At 30.5% G+C, this 20723-nt stretch overlaps 1 protein-coding gene and 2 pseudogenes across 5 annotated transcripts; 2 read left to right on the top strand and 1 right to left on the bottom strand.

Moving 5' to 3' along the window:
- The first annotated feature begins 818 nt into the window (after positions 1-818).
- Positions 819-3560, top strand: LOC111277576 (uncharacterized; annotated as a pseudogene).
- Positions 2544-3537, top strand: LOC149518245 (uncharacterized; annotated as a pseudogene).
- Positions 3561-5767: 2207 nt separating the features above from the next.
- Positions 5768-11749, bottom strand: LOC111277577 (auxin-responsive protein IAA16-like). 5 transcript variants are annotated; one of them, XM_089764013.1, is made up of 5 exons: positions 11502-11749; positions 6647-6888; positions 6437-6556; positions 6260-6321; positions 5768-6184 (listed from the first exon to the last, which is right to left on the bottom strand). In XM_089764013.1, the coding sequence occupies exons 2-4, from the start codon at positions 6849-6851 to the stop codon at positions 6293-6295; spliced, it is 354 nt and encodes a 117-aa protein (XP_089620139.1). In that variant the 5' UTR covers positions 6852-6888; positions 11502-11749; the 3' UTR covers positions 5768-6184; positions 6260-6292. The 5 variants fall into 5 exon arrangements, 4 of the variants coding, with proteins under 4 accessions (XP_089620139.1, XP_089620136.1, XP_089620138.1 ...); XM_089764010.1 differs by having other exon boundaries at positions 6260-6319; positions 6419-6556; positions 11502-11743; XM_089764012.1 differs by lacking the exon at positions 11502-11749 and adding an exon at positions 8813-10145 and having other exon boundaries at positions 6260-6319; positions 6419-6556.
- Between the last annotated feature and the right edge of the window lie 8974 nt (positions 11750-20723).

Here is a 20723-nt window from a genome sequence, read left to right on the forward strand (position 1 = left end):
AGACTGATCAAAGTTACGTTAGTAGGACATTATATTTTTGTCGTTACAATAAACTGTAAATTTTAAAAAAATTATATTAAATTTAAAAATCAATAATCAAGAGAGATTATTAAAAATAAGATCCAAATTTAAATTTTACAAAAAAAAAAAATTTGAAAGTTTATCAATTCAATCAGTCAAATTAAGAACATATTATCCTTGTGGGCCACTTCCATTTTTTAAGTACAAAAAAATAATTATTTAAAAATAAAAAATTATATATATTAAAATTTGAATTTAAAAATAATATTTTAAAAAAATAATTATATTAATCTGCTGAAGTAAATTTCAAATTTCATTCTACCCATCTAAAACAACTCTCCCAAACTTTATTATTCCCAAAGGAAATAACTGATCTTCACGTAGGTATCACCCGAAAACTCTTCCCATGCTTTGTTTCCAAAATACAAACTGACGAAATGCCGACACGTGCGTACGCTACAAAATAAGGGCAAATGCATACTCTTAAGGAAAATATGTTATACGCTTTTTTTTAATTCTTTAAAAATACTTAGTGTTTTTTAATTTAAAAAAGTATATTTATTCTTAAATTTTCAAAATATTGTTTTGAGATATTAATTTACATGTCATTTATATTTGATATACTATTAATGTATCAATACTATACATTATAATAGAATCACACAATGATACCTTATAAAAAATTAATTAGAAATGTATTTTAAAATTAAATTTATTTGCTTTTTAAAAATTTAAATTTTCAAAATTAATTTTAATTAAATATCATTATATTTATATGATTCATTAACTATTATAAATTTTACTGTGCATCGAATATAATGTATCAAATATAATGTTACAAATAAGTGTATATAGTACATCCTACTCTAAAATCTCTATCCTGAAGGTGTGTAGAAATTTCATACGCACGTTTCAAATGCACTCTCCATCATCCAATTCCAAAGGAGCAAGAAATTTTGGATATAAATAGCTAGCCTATGAGGTTGTGGTAAGCAATCACAAGAGTGAAACAAAGCAAGAGAGCAAACTAATAGTTACTTGGTAGAGATCATCAATTCAAATTCAAATTAAAGAAAGAGAGCTGCCGAAAATGAACTTGATATTGCCAAGATTTATCGTCCTCAAATCCAATGACAAGAACGATTATCTGGGCTACATCCATGAAGATGGGGAGTCTGATGGGTATCTCAGCTTCAAGGAAACTCAAGCTGTGAGTCCCATACGCAAAATTTGAAGTGGAGATTGTTGGCAAAGATGGCTTGGTGCACATAAGCAGATGTCAGAACAACAAATACTGGGTACGAACCAAAAATCTTTCCATCAGAGGAAATCCATTGGAGCAGTACTTCTGGATTACTGCAACCGCCAACAAGGAGGAGGAAGACCAATCCGAGGAGTCATGCACATTGTTCAAGTTTATCTGTGTAGACCCCGTAAAAACTACGGTTCGAATCAAGCATGTCCAATCAGGATGCTATTTATGCTTATGGCAGATTAGTAATCCAGCATTTCCTCGCTGCGTGATGGCCAACTACACATTATGTGATAGTAATAGTTGTGATATCTTCACAATCATTGATTGGGAGCCTTTGTTGATTCTGCCTAGGTACGTGGCATTCAAAGGACATAATGATAGTTATTTATGTCTTCGTCAGATCGAGGGTCACCCATATACGCAGTTTGCAACTGATGATATTGGTGATTCAACTGTGGCATGTGAGATTTTCGTTACTGACGACAGAAACGTCCGCATCAATCCTACTTCTTCCAATAAATTTTGGAGGGCAACCCGACTTGGATTTGGTCGGATTCCGATGACACTAGCAGCAACACCAAGGACACCTTGTTTCGCCCCGTCAAAGTTGACAATAAAACAATAGGTCTTCTCAACTTGGGCAATTATAATTTCTGCAACCGCCTCACACTCGAATGAAAGACGAACTGCCTAAATGCAGCCGTCCCTTCTGTTACTAAAGAGGCCCAGCTAACAGTGGAAGAGCCTGTCTTGACGAGGAACATTTATAATGTCAAATATGATCTCGATAATTCCAGGATCTACGATGAAACAGATCTTCCTGTGGTCAAGAATTACAGTAACTATACCCAGGAATCCACCACTTTAGACGTGAAGCTTTCCTATACAGATACCAGGACTAGTACTTGGAAGACTATGTTTTCACTAAAGTTAGGCGTGACATCCACCTTCGACGTTGGCCTTCCACTCATTTTGAGGGAAATATTGAATTATCTGGTGAAATTCAATCAGGTGTCGAGTGGGGAGAGACCAAGACGTCAACCACTGTTTTGGAAGTTGTACACAAAGTTGTTGTGCCTCCAATGACTAAGGTGACGGTACATCTTATTGCAACAAATGTTAAGTGTGATGTTCCCTTCACATACATGCAAAGGGACACTCTTTATAACGGGACTACTGTCACAAATGAGTTGCCAGGTACAATATCGACTTTCAAACCAAAGAAGAGAAGATCCCAAATTTAAGAATAAATAAATGCATCTGTGGTATGATTTTATATGATTTAGAGATTGCCTTGTATTTGGCTTATGGTAAAAAAAAAAGATTAAAATTGTAAATTTAGCAAATTAAATATGAAATAGATTAAAATCTAGTAAAGAAACGAAGTAAAATAATTTGTGCTTAGGTTCGTGGCATTCAAAGGAAATAATGATAACTATCTGTGTCTTCGTCAGATCGAGGATCACCCATATTTGCAGTTTGCAACTGATGATATTGGCGATTCAACTGTGGCATGCGAGATTTTCGTTGTTGACGACGGAAATGTCCGCATCAAGTCCATTTCTTCCAATAAATTTTGGAAGCGCAACCCGAATTGGATTTGGGCCGAGTCTGATGACACGAGCAGCAACAACAAGGATAACTCGCTTCGCCCCGTCAAAGTTGACAATAAGACAATAGGTCTTCTCAACTTGGGCAACAAAAATTTCTGCAAACCCTCACACTCGAAGGAAAGACGAACTGCCTTAATGCAGCCGTCTCCAATATTGCTGAACAGGCCCAGCTAACGGTGGAAGAGTCTGTCTTGACGAGGAAAATTTATAATGTCAAATATGATCTTGATAATTTCTACCAAAGTATCCTCTCCGTGGCCAAGAATTCTGCTAGTAACTATACCCAGAAATCCACCACTTAAGACGTGAAGCTTTCGCATACAGATACCACATTTAGAACTTGGAGGAATAGGTTTTCACTAAAGTTAGGTATGAAAACCACCTTGGACGTTGGAATTCCACTCATTTCGAATGGAGAGAGAGAATTATCAAACAGGTGTGGAGTGGGGAGAGACCAAGAGCTCGACAACTGTTCTGGAAGTTATACACAAAGTTGTTGTGCCTCCAATGACTAAGGTGACAGTGGATGTAATTCCAACAAATGGTAAGTGTGATGTTCCCTTCACATACACACAAAGGGACACTCTTTATAACGGAACTACTGTCACAACTGAAGTGCAAGGTGACACTTACACTGGTTCTTTATAACTACAACATCCACTTTCAAACCAGATCAGAGAGTATCACGAATTGAGAAAACACTCAAAACTCAACTGGTGCAAAAGCAAGGAATTACAAGGATTGTGTGCATCCACTAAATAAAATAATGTTTCCTTCATGGAAGCAATGTCCGTTTTCTTGTTATTAATCTATAATCAATATGTATACTGCATGCATAGCCCTGTGGCATTTCATGTCCTTTAATTTGAGAACAAATAAATTCCTGTTTGATGTAAATTTATGTAATTGGAGATCATCTCGTATTTGTCTCTGTGGTAAAGAATAAAAGAATTGATTAAAACAAAAAGAAGATTAAAATTTGAAGATTTAGCACATTAAATATAAAATAGATTAAAATGTGGTAAAGAAAATGAAGTAAAAAAATTTAGAAAATCCATTAGAAGTGAAATTGTTATTAACAATTATTGTACTCGAGGCTCAAACAAAATTAATTGGTATTATCTTGTCAAAACATGCTGTGAGTTTGGTTGAGAACATGCTCGCATGCAGACGATAAATCCTTTTCTTGGAAGCCAATGTCGAATCGGTGGTTGTGGTAAAGAAGATGCTGACTTGTTTGGAGTTAGCCAACCATTGAAAGGAGGCCGAATAGATTGTTGGATTGGGCCAACCATCGAAAAATAAACCGACCCACTAGCTTTAATAAATTTGCCATTGAAGACAACATTGGAGGCAACCTACAATTCAACAGTTTTGGGTAAAAAAAAATCAATTTCATTAAATTTCATTAAATTTAGGACAAGGATTTTCATTAATCATGATCTTATCCCAAATTTTAAGAAAAAATAATATCAAAGCATGAGTAAAATAATCATGCACCAAAATACTGAATCAAATGCTAAAATGTTTTTAATTTTTTTTTTTAATCACAAGCTTACATGATAGAAAATAATCTTATTTGGTTCTTTCACCCAACCATCTGACCTTAAAGCTCATTGCAAGCAAACTTAAGCCTCCATTTTCTATCTTATATGGGGTTTTCATTTTTCTCTATCCCTTCAATAGGAAAGCAAATTATCACAACAATGATTGAAGTAGAATAGATCTGAGTAATAAATTTCATGTTAGATCAGACAACCATTATTATCAATATTTTTTTTATTTATATTCATTTCACTTGCCTGAACAAAAGGAATCTTTGAAAAATGGAAAGGACAAAACCAAATTTCTCAAATCCCCAGTTTCATGTTGGGGGAGATCTTAAAGAAAGAGGCTTTTCCATCCTCCATTTCAGTTAATTAAAGCCAATAATTTCAAAGATATTTAGTTAGTTAACCATTTTTTTTCAATTAAGAAGCCTGCCTAAGAATAAATTTATATATGCTTTGTCTTGAGCTGCTTCAAAGTCATTAGAAACCAAAATGCCAGTCAAATTTGGTTATAGAACATGGTTCATTCACCTTATTGCAAAGACATTTCCCACACCTCCATGTTTTGACTATCAATAGGAATGCTTTTTTTATGTTCCATTTTCTTTTTGGTTTAATGTCACTGAATTCCATACTAAATATAATGACATTATTTTATATCTATGTACATAATTTTTTCTTGTACAAAAAAAAAGTGTGGAGAAGCTATCTCACTTCAAGATCAAAATATATCATAGACTTAAATTCAACAATGAATTACATTAAATTTACAAATCATTCAAAAAAAAAAATAATTGGTAACAAAAATAAAATTTAAATCGTACAAGCGAAGAATTATCAACTCAATCAAAACCATTAACCTATTTACATAATTTTGAATCTCTTTATTTATTATCAAATAATTATGAATCATATATATCATTTTTCAATATTTGTGTATAACTCGAGTGTTAGAAGAAAAGGAATTTTGTAGTAAATGTAATGTTTTTATATTGAAAATTCAGATTTTCAATAATTTTATATTAAATATAATATTGACAACTTTATTCATGATTTTCAATATATTCAATGAAAATATTATTTTTATAATAATTTTAAAATTTTCAAAATAATTCTAAGGTCCACACTTGTCTACAACTTGCAATAAAAATATACAAAATCAGCAATGAAAATTAACTAAAAAAAAAAAAGTAATGATTGATTCTTAAATGTTTCCTTTGCACATGGCCTTGCTCCGCCTTATCACTTTGTTCATGGATCTTGTTTATTTGTCTCCTCAACCAATTACAAAAACATTATAAAATTTATGAAATAATAATAATAATAAGTATACATAATTCAGAGAATCTTTTCATACATTACATTGAAAAAAATACATGCAATAATATTACAAAATAGAGTGAAAAAAAAAAAAAAAAACACTCATGACAACTAAAAACATTAATATTTTTAAGAAATTATTAAACAAGCCATTGACAATAAAAAAGGGTTACACAGAAGAAAAGCAAAGTCTTATTGATTTCCTATTATTTGATTTCTTGTCCATTAATAAATCTCCCAATATATTCCTCATAATTTTTTTTTTCTTCATGCTGATGAACACATTCAAACTCCCTACTCAATCCCTATATTCGAGCCGGTTTGCCGCTCTGTTTTTTATCTTTGTAACGCTTGATTTCAACTGAGATTGTTGTTTGTGAAACTGCTTCAACTTCTGTTCTTGCACTTCTCTACTGCTCTTGGAGCTGCAAATTCCATGAAAATCAAATCAATAATTACGATTGAACAGTCATGATTATATAGAATTAATAGTTACTAACCAAGTCCAATTGTCTCAGATCCTTTCATGATTCTCAGTCGTTTGCATGAATCAACGAACATCCTATAAATTTAGCAAAAAAAAATATAAATTAGTAAGATTTAATCATAAAATAAATATGCCAATTAATTAGAAAATGTAAAATTGAAGTTAAAAACTTTCTCCCATGGGACATCACCAACAAGCATCCAATCTCCATCTTTGTCTTCATAAGTTGGAACATACTCAGAACCATTCAAGAGGTCTATCAATTTGCTTTCATTCATGAAATCTTTCATTCCTTGTGACCCACAGTTACCTAAAACATTAATCCCCCCAAAATTTAATTCACATCTTCACATTAATTTGCCTAAAATTAACAAAATTGTATTTTGGGCTTATTAATTACCAATAGTAAAGGAGCTGAACATTTTGCCCAAGGAATCATAGAGTTCTTGGTAACTCTTGTATAATTTCAAGTCCACCTTGCGTAGATAGGGTGCACCATCCATGCTGACCTTAACAAACGCTGCTGCACTGGTGGTGTTGGTGGCAGTACTGCTGCCAGCCTTCTCGCCGGCCTCTTCCTCGGAGCTGTTCTTCTGGACGGCCATGATGTTCTTCCGGAAGGATCTGACTTATGTGTTGCGCCTGAAGCAATAATCACAACAATACAGAAGCAATAGACAACAATCAATAATCAAATACGCAGAAAAAATAAAGCACACCAAGATTTACGTGAAAAACCCTCCAGTGTAGAGGAAAAAAATCACAAGCCACCAGAAAAATCTTCACTATCAAATAATAGTTATACAAAGTTCTTCTCTAGCTAAAACTAGAGCTAATCAACAACTAGAGAAACAATTGGAGAAATCTCACCAAATAAGTGACTCAACAAATACACCCTGGATTTGTTCCTAGAGAGCTTCAAACCCGATCTTCACCGTTCAGAATGTAAAACTTTGAATCATAAACCGCCTGACAAGGTTCTAACTCAATCGGATCACGGATCGACTTTCGTTCAACCAACTCTCCCTTTTTTTCTCTCTCTCTCTGTTTTTCCTGGCTTTTCTTCTTTCTCTACTTGGTTTTCGACACATACCTAAAACAACCCCACCTCTTTTTTATTAAGTAGCTAGGGCTCTGTCTAAAATAAAAGATCAAGGCCCATGGCCTTTACTTGGTCTAAAACCACTTACATGGGACTAGACCCCATTTTTCTAACAATCTCCCCCTCCAGCCCCATTAGGAGGAGATTCATCACCATAGCAGTTTCATTTGGAACTTACCTTGACCAAGGAACTCATTCCGGCTAAGTTACTGCAAAGCTCAAGCTTTTCTCTGAAAAGTTTAACAAGATCATAAGTATCATTTTTTCGCAATTACTCCATCTCTTCTTTCATTGCTTTTAACCAGTGCTTTCTATCAGGAGTAGCCTGCACATCTTGAAAGCTTTCTGGCTCTCTTTCACTGGTAATTAAAATAAAATCTGAACTTCGATACCTGATAGATGACCTGTGCTCTCTAGTAGATCTTCTGGACTGAGACTTTACATCACTTGATGCCGAAGATAGCTCCCCCTGCTCAACACTCTCAGGTAGAGAGGATTGCTCCTCCTATTCAAAACTAATAGCATCTGGCTCATCACCAACTATAGCTGACTCATTCATATCCCCAAGTTCTGTTTCTTGCTCATTTTCACCATCTGTGGCTCTTTCCTGTGGAATCTCTGTCGGTGTTGAAATATCATACTCAACAGTAACCTGTGTAGTCTTCTTATTTTTCTCAAAGTCTGTTATGGTTTTTTTTTCATGAAAGACCACATCCCTGCTTCTGACTGTCTTTCTCTTTACTGGATCCCATACCCTGTAGCTAAATTTTTCATCACAATATCCTATAAACACACACTGTGTAACTTTACTGTGAAGCTTTGATCTCTGCTCTTTCGACACATGCATAAATGCTTTACACCTAAAAACTTTTAAGTGAAAGCATGAAGTACCTTTCCCTGTCGACACTCTTTCTGGAATGTCAAAGCCCAAAGGAACTGATGGTGACCTGTTAAGTAAATAACAAGTTGTATTGACTACTTCACCCCAGAATGACTTTGATAATTTTAACATCTTCAACATACATCTGATTTTTTCCACAATGGTGCGATTCATTCTTTCAGCTATACCATTATGCTGCGGTGTTCCAGGTTCTGTCCTCTCATGCCTGATCCCATGCTTTGAGCAATACTCTTCAAAGTCTTTAGATGTGTATTCCCCATCATTATCAATTCGAATACACTTCAAGGGTAACCCTGTCATCCTCTCAACCATGGCATAAAATTTTTGAAAATACTGCAATACCTGACTTTTATATTTCAACATATACACCTAAGTCTTACGTGAAACATCATCAATAAAAGTAACAAAATATCTGCTACCACCTAATGACTCAACCTCAATGGGACCACATACGTCAGAATAAATTAATTTCAATCTATTTTCTTTTCTCTGAGAACTTTTACAAAAAGAAACTCTATGATTCTTACCAAACAAACAATAATCACATGAATCGAGAGACATACCTTTGGTCAAGGGAATGAAAGACTGCCTTGCCAAAACCTGTAACCCTTTTTCACTCATGTGCGTCAGCCTCCTGTGCCACAAGTTTGTTGAAGCATCATTTTCAACGGTATTTATCTGGTTACCGTTCAATTGCATCCATGTCTTATACATTGTACAGCATAATTTTTCTCTTGCAACTACCATAGATCCTTTGAGAAGCTTCCATTGTTCATTCTTTTGTCAACTTTCATATTCTTCCTTATCAAAGACATTAATAACAAGCAAGTTCATTCTCATATCTGAAATGTGTCTGACATCCCTCAAAGTCAACATGCAACCTATACTAATTTGTACAACAATATCACCAATCCCAATAATCTGTGACACACTCTTGTTTCCCATCTTGGTACAACCAACATCTCCTGTTTTGTAAGTTGTAAACAACTCTCTCTTAGAAACACAATGATATGTCGCTCCTGTGTCAACTATCCACTCAATACCGAGATCACTAACATGATTACAATCACTATGTGTACAAATCAAAGTAACTGAATCACTATCTGAATTCACTGCTGCAACATTGCCATCATTTGAACTCTTACCTTTTTCATCTTTTCGCTCTTGCTTTAAGATTCTACAGTTTCATTTTATATGACCCACCTTACCACAATGAAAACACTTCACTTTACCTCTAGACTTGGATCTATTTTTAGACTTAACACGACCTTTTGAGTCCTGACCTCTGTCGATGTTTTTATCCCTGTTTTCTGTGACTAGAACTTGATTTTCAGGATCTACATCTTTTTGCTTTGCTTTTTCATTAAGCATACTGTCTTTTACAATCTTCAATGTCACCTTATAATCAGAAGCTGAATTAAGAACAATCACAACTAGAGTATTTTAACTGTCTGACAATGAACCCAAAAGAAATAACGCTTTCATTTCATCATCCATCTTAAGCTCCATAGTAGTCATCCGATTAAATATATCTTAAAAATAACTTAAGTGCTCTGTAACAAATCGTCCATCCCTGTACTGTAAAGTTATAAATTTTTTAATAAGCATAACTTTAATTATACCTATTTTTCTCTCATATAATGCTGTCAATTTTTTTAAATAATGTGAGCATCTGATTCTTGTGCTACATGATGAAATACGCTAATATTAACCCATTTTTTTATTGTAGCCAGCGTCTTTCTACCTAGCTTCTTTCAGCTTTCATCTTTCATATTTACTGATTTAACCAAATCACCCAATACTAGCTCATACAAATCTTTACAGTATAAATGATCATCCATCATAGGCTTTCAAATTGAATAATTCGATGCTGTCAATTTTATCATGAAACTTGTATCACCCTCCATGATCTCAAACAGAATTTACTTTTATCTTGAGTTGCTTCTGTATCGATGTTTCAAAATAACTTTTGCTCTGATACCACTTGTTGCGTCTGAAGTAATAATCACAACAATACAGAAACAATAGACAACAATCAATAATCAAATACGTAAAAAAAATAAAGCACACCAAAATTTAGTGAAAAACCCTCCAGTGTAAAAAATCACAGACCACCAGAAAAATCTTCACTATCAAATAATAGTTATACAAAGTTCTTCTCTAGCTAAAACTAAAGCTAATCAACAACTAGAGAAACAATTAAAAAAATCTCACCAAATAAGTGACTCAACAAATACACCATGAATTTGTTCCTAGGGAGCTTCAAACCCGATCTTCACTGTTAAAAATGTAAAACTCTGAATCATAAACCTCCTGACAAAGTTTTAACTCAATCGGACCACGGATCCACTTCCGTTCAATCAACTCTCCCTTCTTTTTTTTCTGTCTCTACTTTTCTTGACTTTTTTTTTTTCTCTACTTAATTTTCGACACACACCTAAAACAACTCCACCACTTTTTTATTAAGTAGCTAAAGCTCTGTGTAAAATAAAAGATCAAAGCCTATGAGTTTACTTGATTCAAAACTACTTACATGAGACTGGATCTCATTTTCTTAAAATGGTGACCATCCCACCACTTGTGCCCTGAAATTTAATGTGCCCTCAAATTTAAGTTACTAGATCATTTTAAATTTACCATAACATTAATCATATTGGTCATACGAATGAAATAACATAAAATTATTGGAATTCCATTCTGATTTTCCTTTATTTTTTGGATTTTATTGTAAAAAATATTATTATCAACTTTTGAGAAGGTGAATGTGGTAATACTTTTGACATTTACCAATGTTTGGTAGCTTAGCTGTGGACTATCTTAGGCACTTTCCTGTTAAAAACTTTGAATTATTGTTTGGTTGTTAGGAAAAAAGTAGTAGAGATTCCACATGTTTTGTTCTTTTCTCTATTTTTCCCGACAAACAACCAAAGCCATCAAATATCAAAATTAAACTGTTTTTTCACTTTACAAAGCCAAGATTCAATGGACACTCATCTTCTTCAATTCCAAATTAATATTCAACAATTGAAAGAAAAAAAAAACCCCTAAAAACAAGAAATTAATTTCACTGAAAAATAAATTAACTGATGCATATGCAAATGCATGCTCACTTCTTGATTTCATTATTAATCAAATGAACTTTCATTCTAAAGGAAATGAAATGAAAAAAAAAAAAAAAAAACAATCAAAAAGACGGAAAAAAAAACAAATATTGAGAAACAAGATAACCAAGAAAAGATATGGGTAGCTTACTTTGCAGGGGGCTTTGCAGGGTCAGTAGATAGAGGAGCAACAGAGCTCTTCTCCTTCATCTTCTCAGTTTCGTTCGCCATCGCCTCCTTAGTTGTTGAAAGGTTAAGTTTCAAATCAACAGTCTCCAAAAACCCTCTTTTTCCATTATTTTTGGTCGTTTCGCCATCATTTCCATTGCCTCCGGGCAACCCCCGGAGATCTTTGGTTCAGGATAATTGCCAGAAGATGTGGCTTTAACAAGCGAGATAAATTAATATTTTAATAAAAATATATATAAAAAATAAAACTGAAAAAAAAAACAAAAAGTAGTATCTCAAAACAGTGAATCCATTGAAAAAGAAAATATGTAAAAAAAATAATAATAAAATGCCAATGGTGAAAAAAAGTGGATCCTACTTTCTAAAATATTTTATAATTAAATATAAAAATTAAAATTAAAAAAAATCGTGACTCTTCCGATTGAAAATTTTTTATAAAAAAAATAAAATAAATAGATAAAAATAAAAATAAATAAAAAAAATCTACTGGTGCAATTAAACAGTGCTATCAACAACTGTAGTGTTTATTTATTTGATTGTCATTATTCATTGGTACTTGATTGGCATGTTTCATTGAAATTATTATCCGTGACAACAAATACTGTCAAACAACTGTGAAGTTTATTTATTTAATTAACATGATTCATTGAAATTATTGTCCTGATACTGTTAAACAGTACTATGAAACAATTGTAAAATTTATTTATTTGGTTGTTACGATTCATTGAAATTATTATTTTTGATTAGAGATATAATTGAATCGAGTCAAATAGTAATAAGTTTAAATTCGACTCATAATTTGAGATTCGTTATTCGATTTGAATTTGATCGAATTTTATTTTTTAAGTTTGAGTTCAATTCGTGATCGAATTCGAATTATTATTGTTCGCTCGATTAAGTTTGATTAATATGTAAAAATAAGTTCGATTCATATACTCAATAAGAATTCAATTATTCATACTCGAACTCGAACTCGAATTCGGATTCGAAATATTTTATTAATTAAAATAATAAAAATATATTTAAATATAAAAGTTCGATTAAGCTCACGAACTATTCGAATCGGATATAAAAATATTTAAATTCGATTCGATCGATAAATCAAATTACTTGAATTTAAACTTGACTCGAAAATAATCAAACCAAATTTAAATTTTTTTCGAATCAAATTCGAATAATTTATTAATATTAATATATCATTACACCTTTATTTTTGACAAAAATACTATTAGACAATTATAAAATTTATTTACTTGATTGATATGATTCATTGAAATTATTGTCCTGATGCTATTAAACAGTACTGTCAAACAGCTATAAAGTTTATTTGTTTGATTGTTATGATTCATTGAAATTATTGTCCTGATGCTATTAAAAGTCAAACAGCTATAAAGTTTATTTGTTTGATTGTCATGATTCATTGAAATTATTGTCCTGATGCTATTAAATAATACTGTCAACAGCTTGTAATATTTATATATATTTGACTGATTCGATTCATTCAAGTTATTGTCCTTCAAGACAAGTGCTGTCAACAATATTTATATACTTAGATTCAATAAATCTGATTTCATATAATAATTTAAAGCAAATTTCATACCAGCAAAATTTTGTCTAACAAAAAGTAAGCGAACTTTTTGTTTATATGCGGCCTTGTTCCTCATCTTTGTATTAACTCTTTTCCTCTTTGAGAAAACTTTCTATTAACTCTTAAATCAATGCGGATGGATATCCATTATCAATGAAACTTAAGCGATTATACTTAATTTAAAAGTGATTAATTAGTAATGTATGTAAAAATTAATCAATGTCTGAAATGTTAATAAATTTAGATTAAAAAATATAATAATTGAAAATTAATTAATTTCAGTACCCTCCTTTCAATCAGGCACCCATGATACCTTTATCTTGGAAACATAATGGAGCCTATTATGAAAATCAAAGAATATAGCTATTTTATTAAGAGAGCGTTTTATTTATAATTTTTATTATAATTACTTAATTATCATAAAAATTATATAAAAATTTATTGTTTATAAATATAAATTTTATGTAAAATTTTTATAAATTTTACACAACTTTAAATTATGTTTACTTAATTATATCATAATTATTATAAGTAATATATTCTCTCTACTAAACTTTGGACCAACTCCAATATTCTTTCTTAATTAGCTTTTCCTTTTTAATTTCATATTATCATAAAAATAAAACATTAACTTAATTTACATAAGTTGTTAGTATATTTATTATTTTTATGCTGTGTTAATAATTTTTTATTTTTAAATATTATTTATGTTGTTTTTTTTTTCTTAATCTTTTGGTTTTTTTACAACTTATATATTTTCATGAAAATTGAAGTTAAAATGATATATTCTCAAAAAATTTCTGCTAACTCCCCGAACACTCCTAAACCTTTTCTCAGCTTCCTATACGCCTCTTTTTCTCTCAAATCAGTAGCTTTGCTCATTGTTTGTTCTGTGTGTCCTTCATTCTGTTCCAGAGGTCCATTTTATAGGGATTGATCAGGAATTTCTAATCAATCCCAATTCCTCCTTGGACGAAAATTCAATCTTTGAATCCAATCTAGACTCTTCTGATTGAATTCTCATTCACAATGAAATTCTTCAACTTTCAATCACAGTCATCAAAAAAAAAAACAAAAAAATAATAATACTAATCAGATAATCAAGAAAAAAAATCAGATAAAATTAACAGATAATTTTAAAAAAAATAATAAAAAATAAAATAAGATAAACCCAAATAATAATAATAATAATGATATAATAATAAATATATAACTATATAAATAAAATACAAAAAAATAAATAAATAAATAAAGATATACATATGTTAATACATAATAATAATAATAAATAATAAAATACATAAAATACAAAAGAAAAAATAATAATAATAATACAGGATAAAAATTAAATTGGGCCTTATCCATTCGGGCCATACCCAATTGATCTGGGCCTGAACCTAATTAGGTGTCTACAGCAATGACTCCATATCTTCTTTCATTACTTTTAACTAGTGCTCTCTATCCGGAGTAGCTTGCACATCTTGAAAGCTTTCTGGCTCTCCTTCACTGGTAACTAAAATAAAATCTAAACTTGGATATCTGGTAGATGGCCTGCGCTCTCTAGTAGATCTCCTGGACTGAGACTCTACATCACTTGATGTCGAAAGTAGCTCCCCCTACTTAACACTCTCAGGTAGAGAAGATTGCTCTCCCTGTTCAAAACTAATAGCATCTGGCTCATCACCAACTGTAATTGGCTCATTCATATCCTCAAGTTTTGTTTCTTGCTCATTTTTACCATCTGTGGCTCTTTCTTGTGAAATCTCTGTCGGTGTTGAAACATCACACTCAACAGTAACCTGTGTAGTCTTCTTATTTTTCTCAAAGTCTGCTATGGTTTCTTTTTCATGAAAGACCACATCCCTGCTTCTAACTGTCTTTCTCTTTACTGGATCCCATACCCTATAGCTAAATTTCTCATCATCATATCCTACAAACACACACTGTGTAACTTTACTGTCAAGCTTTGATCTCTGCTCTTTCGACACATGCATGAATACTTTACACCCAAAAACTTTTAAGTGAGAGTATGAAGTATCTTTCCTTGTCCACACTCTTTCTGGAATGTCAAAGCCCAAAGGAACTGATGGTGACCTGTTAAGTAAATAACAAGCTGTGTTGACTGCTTCACCCCAGAATGATTTTGGTAATTTTATCATCTTCAACATACATCTGACTTTTTTCATAATGGTGTGATTCATTGTATTCTTCACCATTATCAGTTCGAATACACTTCAAGGGTAATCCTGTCATCCTCTCAATCATGGCATAAATTTTTAAAAATACTGTAGTACCTGACTTTTGTATTTCAACATATACACCAAAGTCTTACGTGAAGCATTATCAATAAAAGTAACAAAATATCTGCTACCACCTAATGACTCAACTTCAATGAAACAACATACGTCAGAATAAATTAATTTTAATAAATTAATTTCAATCTATTCTCTTTTCTTTTAGAACTTTTACGAAAAGAAATTCTATGATGCTTACCAAACAAACAATAATCACATGAATCGAAAGACATACCTTTGGTCAAGGAAATGAAAAACTGTCTTGCCAAAACCTGTAACCTTTTTTCACTCATGTGTGCCAACCTCCTATGCCACAAGTTTGCTGAAGCATCATTTTCAACGATATTTACCTAGTTATCATTCAATTGCATCCATGTCTTATACATTATGCAGCATAATTTTCTTCTTGCAACTACCATAGATCCTTTGAGAAGCTTTCATTGTCCATTCTTTTGTCGGCTTTCATATTCCTCCTTATCAAGGACATTAATAGCAAGTAAGTTCATTCTCATATCTGAAATGTGTCTGACATCCCTCAAAGTCAACATGCAACATGTACTAGTTTGTACAATAATATCATCAATCCCAATAATCTGTGACACACTCTTGTTTCTCATTTTGGTACAACCAAAATCTCCTACTTTGTAAGTTGTAAACAACTCTCTTAAAAACATAATGATATGTTGCTCCTGTGTCAACTATCCACTCAACGTCGGGATCACTAACATGATTACAATCATCATGTGTACAAATTAAAATAACTGAATCATTATCTGAATTTGCTGTTGTAACATTGTCATCATCTGAACTCTTATCTTTCTTATCTTTTCGCTCTTGCTTTAAGATTCTACAATTTCGTTTTATATGACCTGCCTTACCACAATGAAAACACTTTACTTTACCTCTAGACTTGGATCTATGTTTAAACTTACCATGACCTTTTGAGTCCTGACCTCTGTCGATGTTTTTATCCCTGTTCTCTGTGACTAGAGCTTGATTCTCAAAATCTACATCTTTTCGTCTTACTTCTTCATTAAGTATACTATTTTTTATCATCTCCAACGTCACCTTATAATCAGTAGCTGAATTGAGAACAGTCACAACTAGAATATTCCAGCTGTCTGACAATGAACTAAAAAAAAATAACTTCATTTCATCATCCATCTTAAGCTCCATAGTAATCATCCGATTAAATATATCTTAAAAATTACTCAAGTACTCTGTAATAGATCATCTATCCTTGTACTATAAAATTATAAGCTTTTTAATAAACATACCTTTATTCATACCTATTTTTCTCTTATAAAATACTGTCAATTTTTTTCAAATAATGTGAGCATCTGATTCCTGCGTTACATGATGAAATATGCTGATATTAACCCATTTTTTGATTGTAACCAACATCTTTCTACCTAACTTCTTTTAACTTTCATCTTTCATATCTGCTAGTTTAACCGAATCATCCAATACTGACTCATACAAATCTTTACAGTATAGATGATCTTCCATCATAAACTTTCAAATTGAATAATTCAATGCTGTCAATTTTATCATGAAACATGTATCACCATCCATTATCTCAAACAAAATTTACTTCTATTCTGGGTTACTTTTGTATCGATGTCTCAAAATAACCCTTGCTCTGATACCACTTGTTGCGCCTGAAGCAATAATTACAACAATACAAAAATAATAAATAACAATCAATAATCAAATACGCAAGAAAAAAAAAACACACCAAGATTTAGTGAAAAATCCTTCAGTGTAGAAAAAAAAAATCACAGACCACCAGAAAAATCTTCACTATCAAATAATAGTTATACAAAGTTCTTTTCTAGCTAAAACTAAAACTAATCAATAACTAGAAAAACAATTAGAGAAATCTCACCAAATAAGTGACTCAACAAATATACCCTGAATTTATTCCTAAAGAGCTTCAAACCCGTTATTCACTGTTCAAAATGTAAAACTCTGAATCATAAATCTCTTGACAAGATTCTAACTCAATTGAAACACGGATCGACTTCTGTTCAACCAACTCTCCCTTCTCTTTTTTCTCTCTATTTTTTTTTAATTTTTTTTTCTACTTGATTTTCGACACATACCTAAAACAATCCCACCACTTTTTTATTAAGTAACTATGGTTCTATGTAAAATAAAAGATCAAAACCCATGACCTTTACTTGATCCAAAACTACTTACATGAGATTGAATCTCATTTTCCTAACATGATAATCATCCCACCACTTGTGCCCTAAAATCAAATGTGCCCTCAAATTTAAGTTACTAGATCATTTTAAATTTACCATAACATTAATCATATTGGTCATACGAATGAAATAACATAAAATTATTGGAATTCCATTCTGATTTTCCTTTATTTTTTGAATTTTATTGTAAAAAATATTATTATCAACTTTTGAGAAGGTGAATGTGGTAATACTTTTGGCATTTACCAAAGTTTGGTAGCTTAGCTGTGGACTATCTAAGGCACTTTCCTGTTAAAAACTTTGAATTATTGTTTGGCTGTTAGGAAAAGTAGTAGAGATTCCACATGTTTTGTTCTTTTCCCTCTTTTTCCCGACAAACAACCAAAGCCATCAAATATCAAAATTAAACTGTTTTTTCACTTTACAAGGCCAAGATTCAATGGACACTCATCTTCTTCAATTCCAAATTAATATTCAACAATTGAAAGAAAAAAAAAACCCTAAAAACAAGAAATTAATTTCACTGAAAAATAAATTAACTGATGCATATGCAAATGCATGCTCACTTCTTGATTTCATTATTAATCAAATGAACTTTCATTCTAAAGGAAATGAAATGGAAAAAAAAATAAACAAAAAGACGGAAAAAAAAACAAATATTGAGAAACAAGATAACCAAGAAAAGATATGGGTAGCTTACTTTGCAGGGGGCTTTGCAGGGTCAGTAGATAGAGGAGCAACAGAGCTCTTCTCCTTCATCTTCTCAGTTTCGTTCGCCATCGCCTCCTTAGTTGTTGAAAGGTTAAGCTTCAAATCAACAATCTCCAAAAACCCTCTTTTTCCATTATTTTTGGTCGTTTCGCCATCATTTCCATTGCCTCCGGGCAACCCCCGGAGATCTTTGGTTCAGGATAATTGCCAGAAGATGTGGCTTTAACAAGCGAAATAATTAATATTTTAATAAAAATATAGATATAAAATAAAACTGAAAAAAAAAAACAAAAAGTAGTATCTCAAAACAGTGAATCCATTGAAAAAGAAAATATGTAAAAAAAAATAATAAAATGCCAATGGTGAAAAAAAGTGGATCCTACTTTCTAAAATATTTTATAATTAAATATAAAAATTAAAATTAAAAAAAATCATGACTTCTCCGATTGAAAATTTTTTATAAAAAAAATAAAATAAATAGATAAAAATAAAAATAAATTAAAAAATTCTACAAGTGCAATTAAACAGTGCTATCAACAACTGTAATGTTTATTTGTTTTATTGTCATTATTCATTGGTACTTGATTGGCATGTTTAATTGAAATTATTATCCGTGACAACAAACACTGTCAAACAACTGTAAAGTTTATTTATTTAATTGACATGATTCGTTGAAATTATTGTCCTGATACTGTTAAACAGTATTATAAAACAATTGTAAAATTTATTTATTTGGTTGTTACGATTCATTGAAATTATTATTTTTATTAGGGATTTAAATGAATCGAATTGAGTCGAAATAATAATAAGTTTGAATTCGATTCATAATTTGGAGTTCGATTTATAATTTAAAGTTCGATACTCGATTCAAGTTTGATCAAATTTTACTTTTTAAATTCGAGTTTAATTCGTAATCGAATTCGAGTTATTCTCATTCGCTCTGAGTTAAAGAGAGAAGGGAAAAAAAAAATAAGAAAAAAACAGAAATAGGCTTTTTATAGGCCTTTCAAAACGATGTCGTTTTGGATGTCTGAACCGAGTTCGACCCGCGCATGATCTGCGCGCTGACTCGAGCGTCAACCCGACCCGTTTCGCAGGTTTTCTTTTTTATTTTTCTTTTTATTTTCTATTTTAATTTTGATTATATTTATTTTGTATTGATTTTTATGTTGATTTTTTTATTTTTTTATTTTTTCATGATATTATTGTTATTATTATTATTGTTATTTTATATTAATAATTCTTAAAATAAAAATAAAACTAAAATAATATAAGGACTTAAAAATATAATATAAAAAATTTAGTAATAACTTTTTTAATGAAAATAAAATTTTTATTACAAGCAAAAATATTATTTAAATTTCACCAAAGTGTTTGGATAATTTAAAAAAAAATAATTTTTGCTAAAAAAATAAATTATAAAAAATGATAAATAAAATAAAAATAAATTGTTTAAATAAATCTTTTAAATGTAATTTTAAAGAAAGCTAAAAGTGTTTAGTTTTCTTTAATTATTACAAGTAAAAATAATTTTTTTGAATTTCACCATAGAGTTGAGATAATTCAAAATTATTTTTAATAAAATAAAGATTGATTTAGACAATGTAAAACAATAATAAAAATAAAAATAAAAAATAATAACAATTAATATTTTGAATTTTTTAAAAAAGAAATAAAAATTAAAAGAGTTCGATTTTCTTTAATACGAGTAAGATATAAATATTTAGATTTCTCTAGTGAAAGGATAATCTAATTTCTTTTTTATAATAAAAATAATTAATAAATAATAAAAAGTTTTTTTAAAATAATCATAATAAAAATTAATTAATAAATTCCTTTAATTATAAAAAAATGATTTTATTTAAGATCTTGTCAAAAGGTTGAGATGATTCTAAAATTTATTAAAAATTTTTAGGATTTCACCGAAGAGTCAGGATAATCTTAAAACTTGCTTAATAAATTTTAGGAACTCACCAAAGAATCAGGATGTTCTTGAAATCATTTTCGAAATAAATAAATAAAATATATTATGACGAGATTTCAAAAATTTTGTAAATGATCAATTTTCTCAAAATATTTTTTAAATAATAATTTTCTATAAATTCCACCAAAGCGTTGAAGAATTTATAGAATACGTAATAACAATAATAATGTTGATTTCATAATAAAAATATTTTTTTAAAAAATAAATTTTAAAAAATTAAATTTAAATAAAAAAATTATATTACCAAAATTAAAGGATTATAGTACTGTTCAACAGCTGTAAAGTTTATTTGTTTGATTGTTATGATTCATTGAAATTCTTGTCCTGATGTTAGTAAAAGTCAAACAATTATAAAATTTATTTGTTTGATTGTCATGATTCATTCATATTGTTGTCC

This window comes from Durio zibethinus, chromosome 7 (assembly GCF_047325235.1).
Source record: "Durio zibethinus cultivar Kanyao isolate XHJ-2024 chromosome 7, ASM4732523v1, whole genome shotgun sequence".
Classification (NCBI taxonomy): Eukaryota; Viridiplantae; Streptophyta; class Magnoliopsida; order Malvales; family Malvaceae; genus Durio; species Durio zibethinus.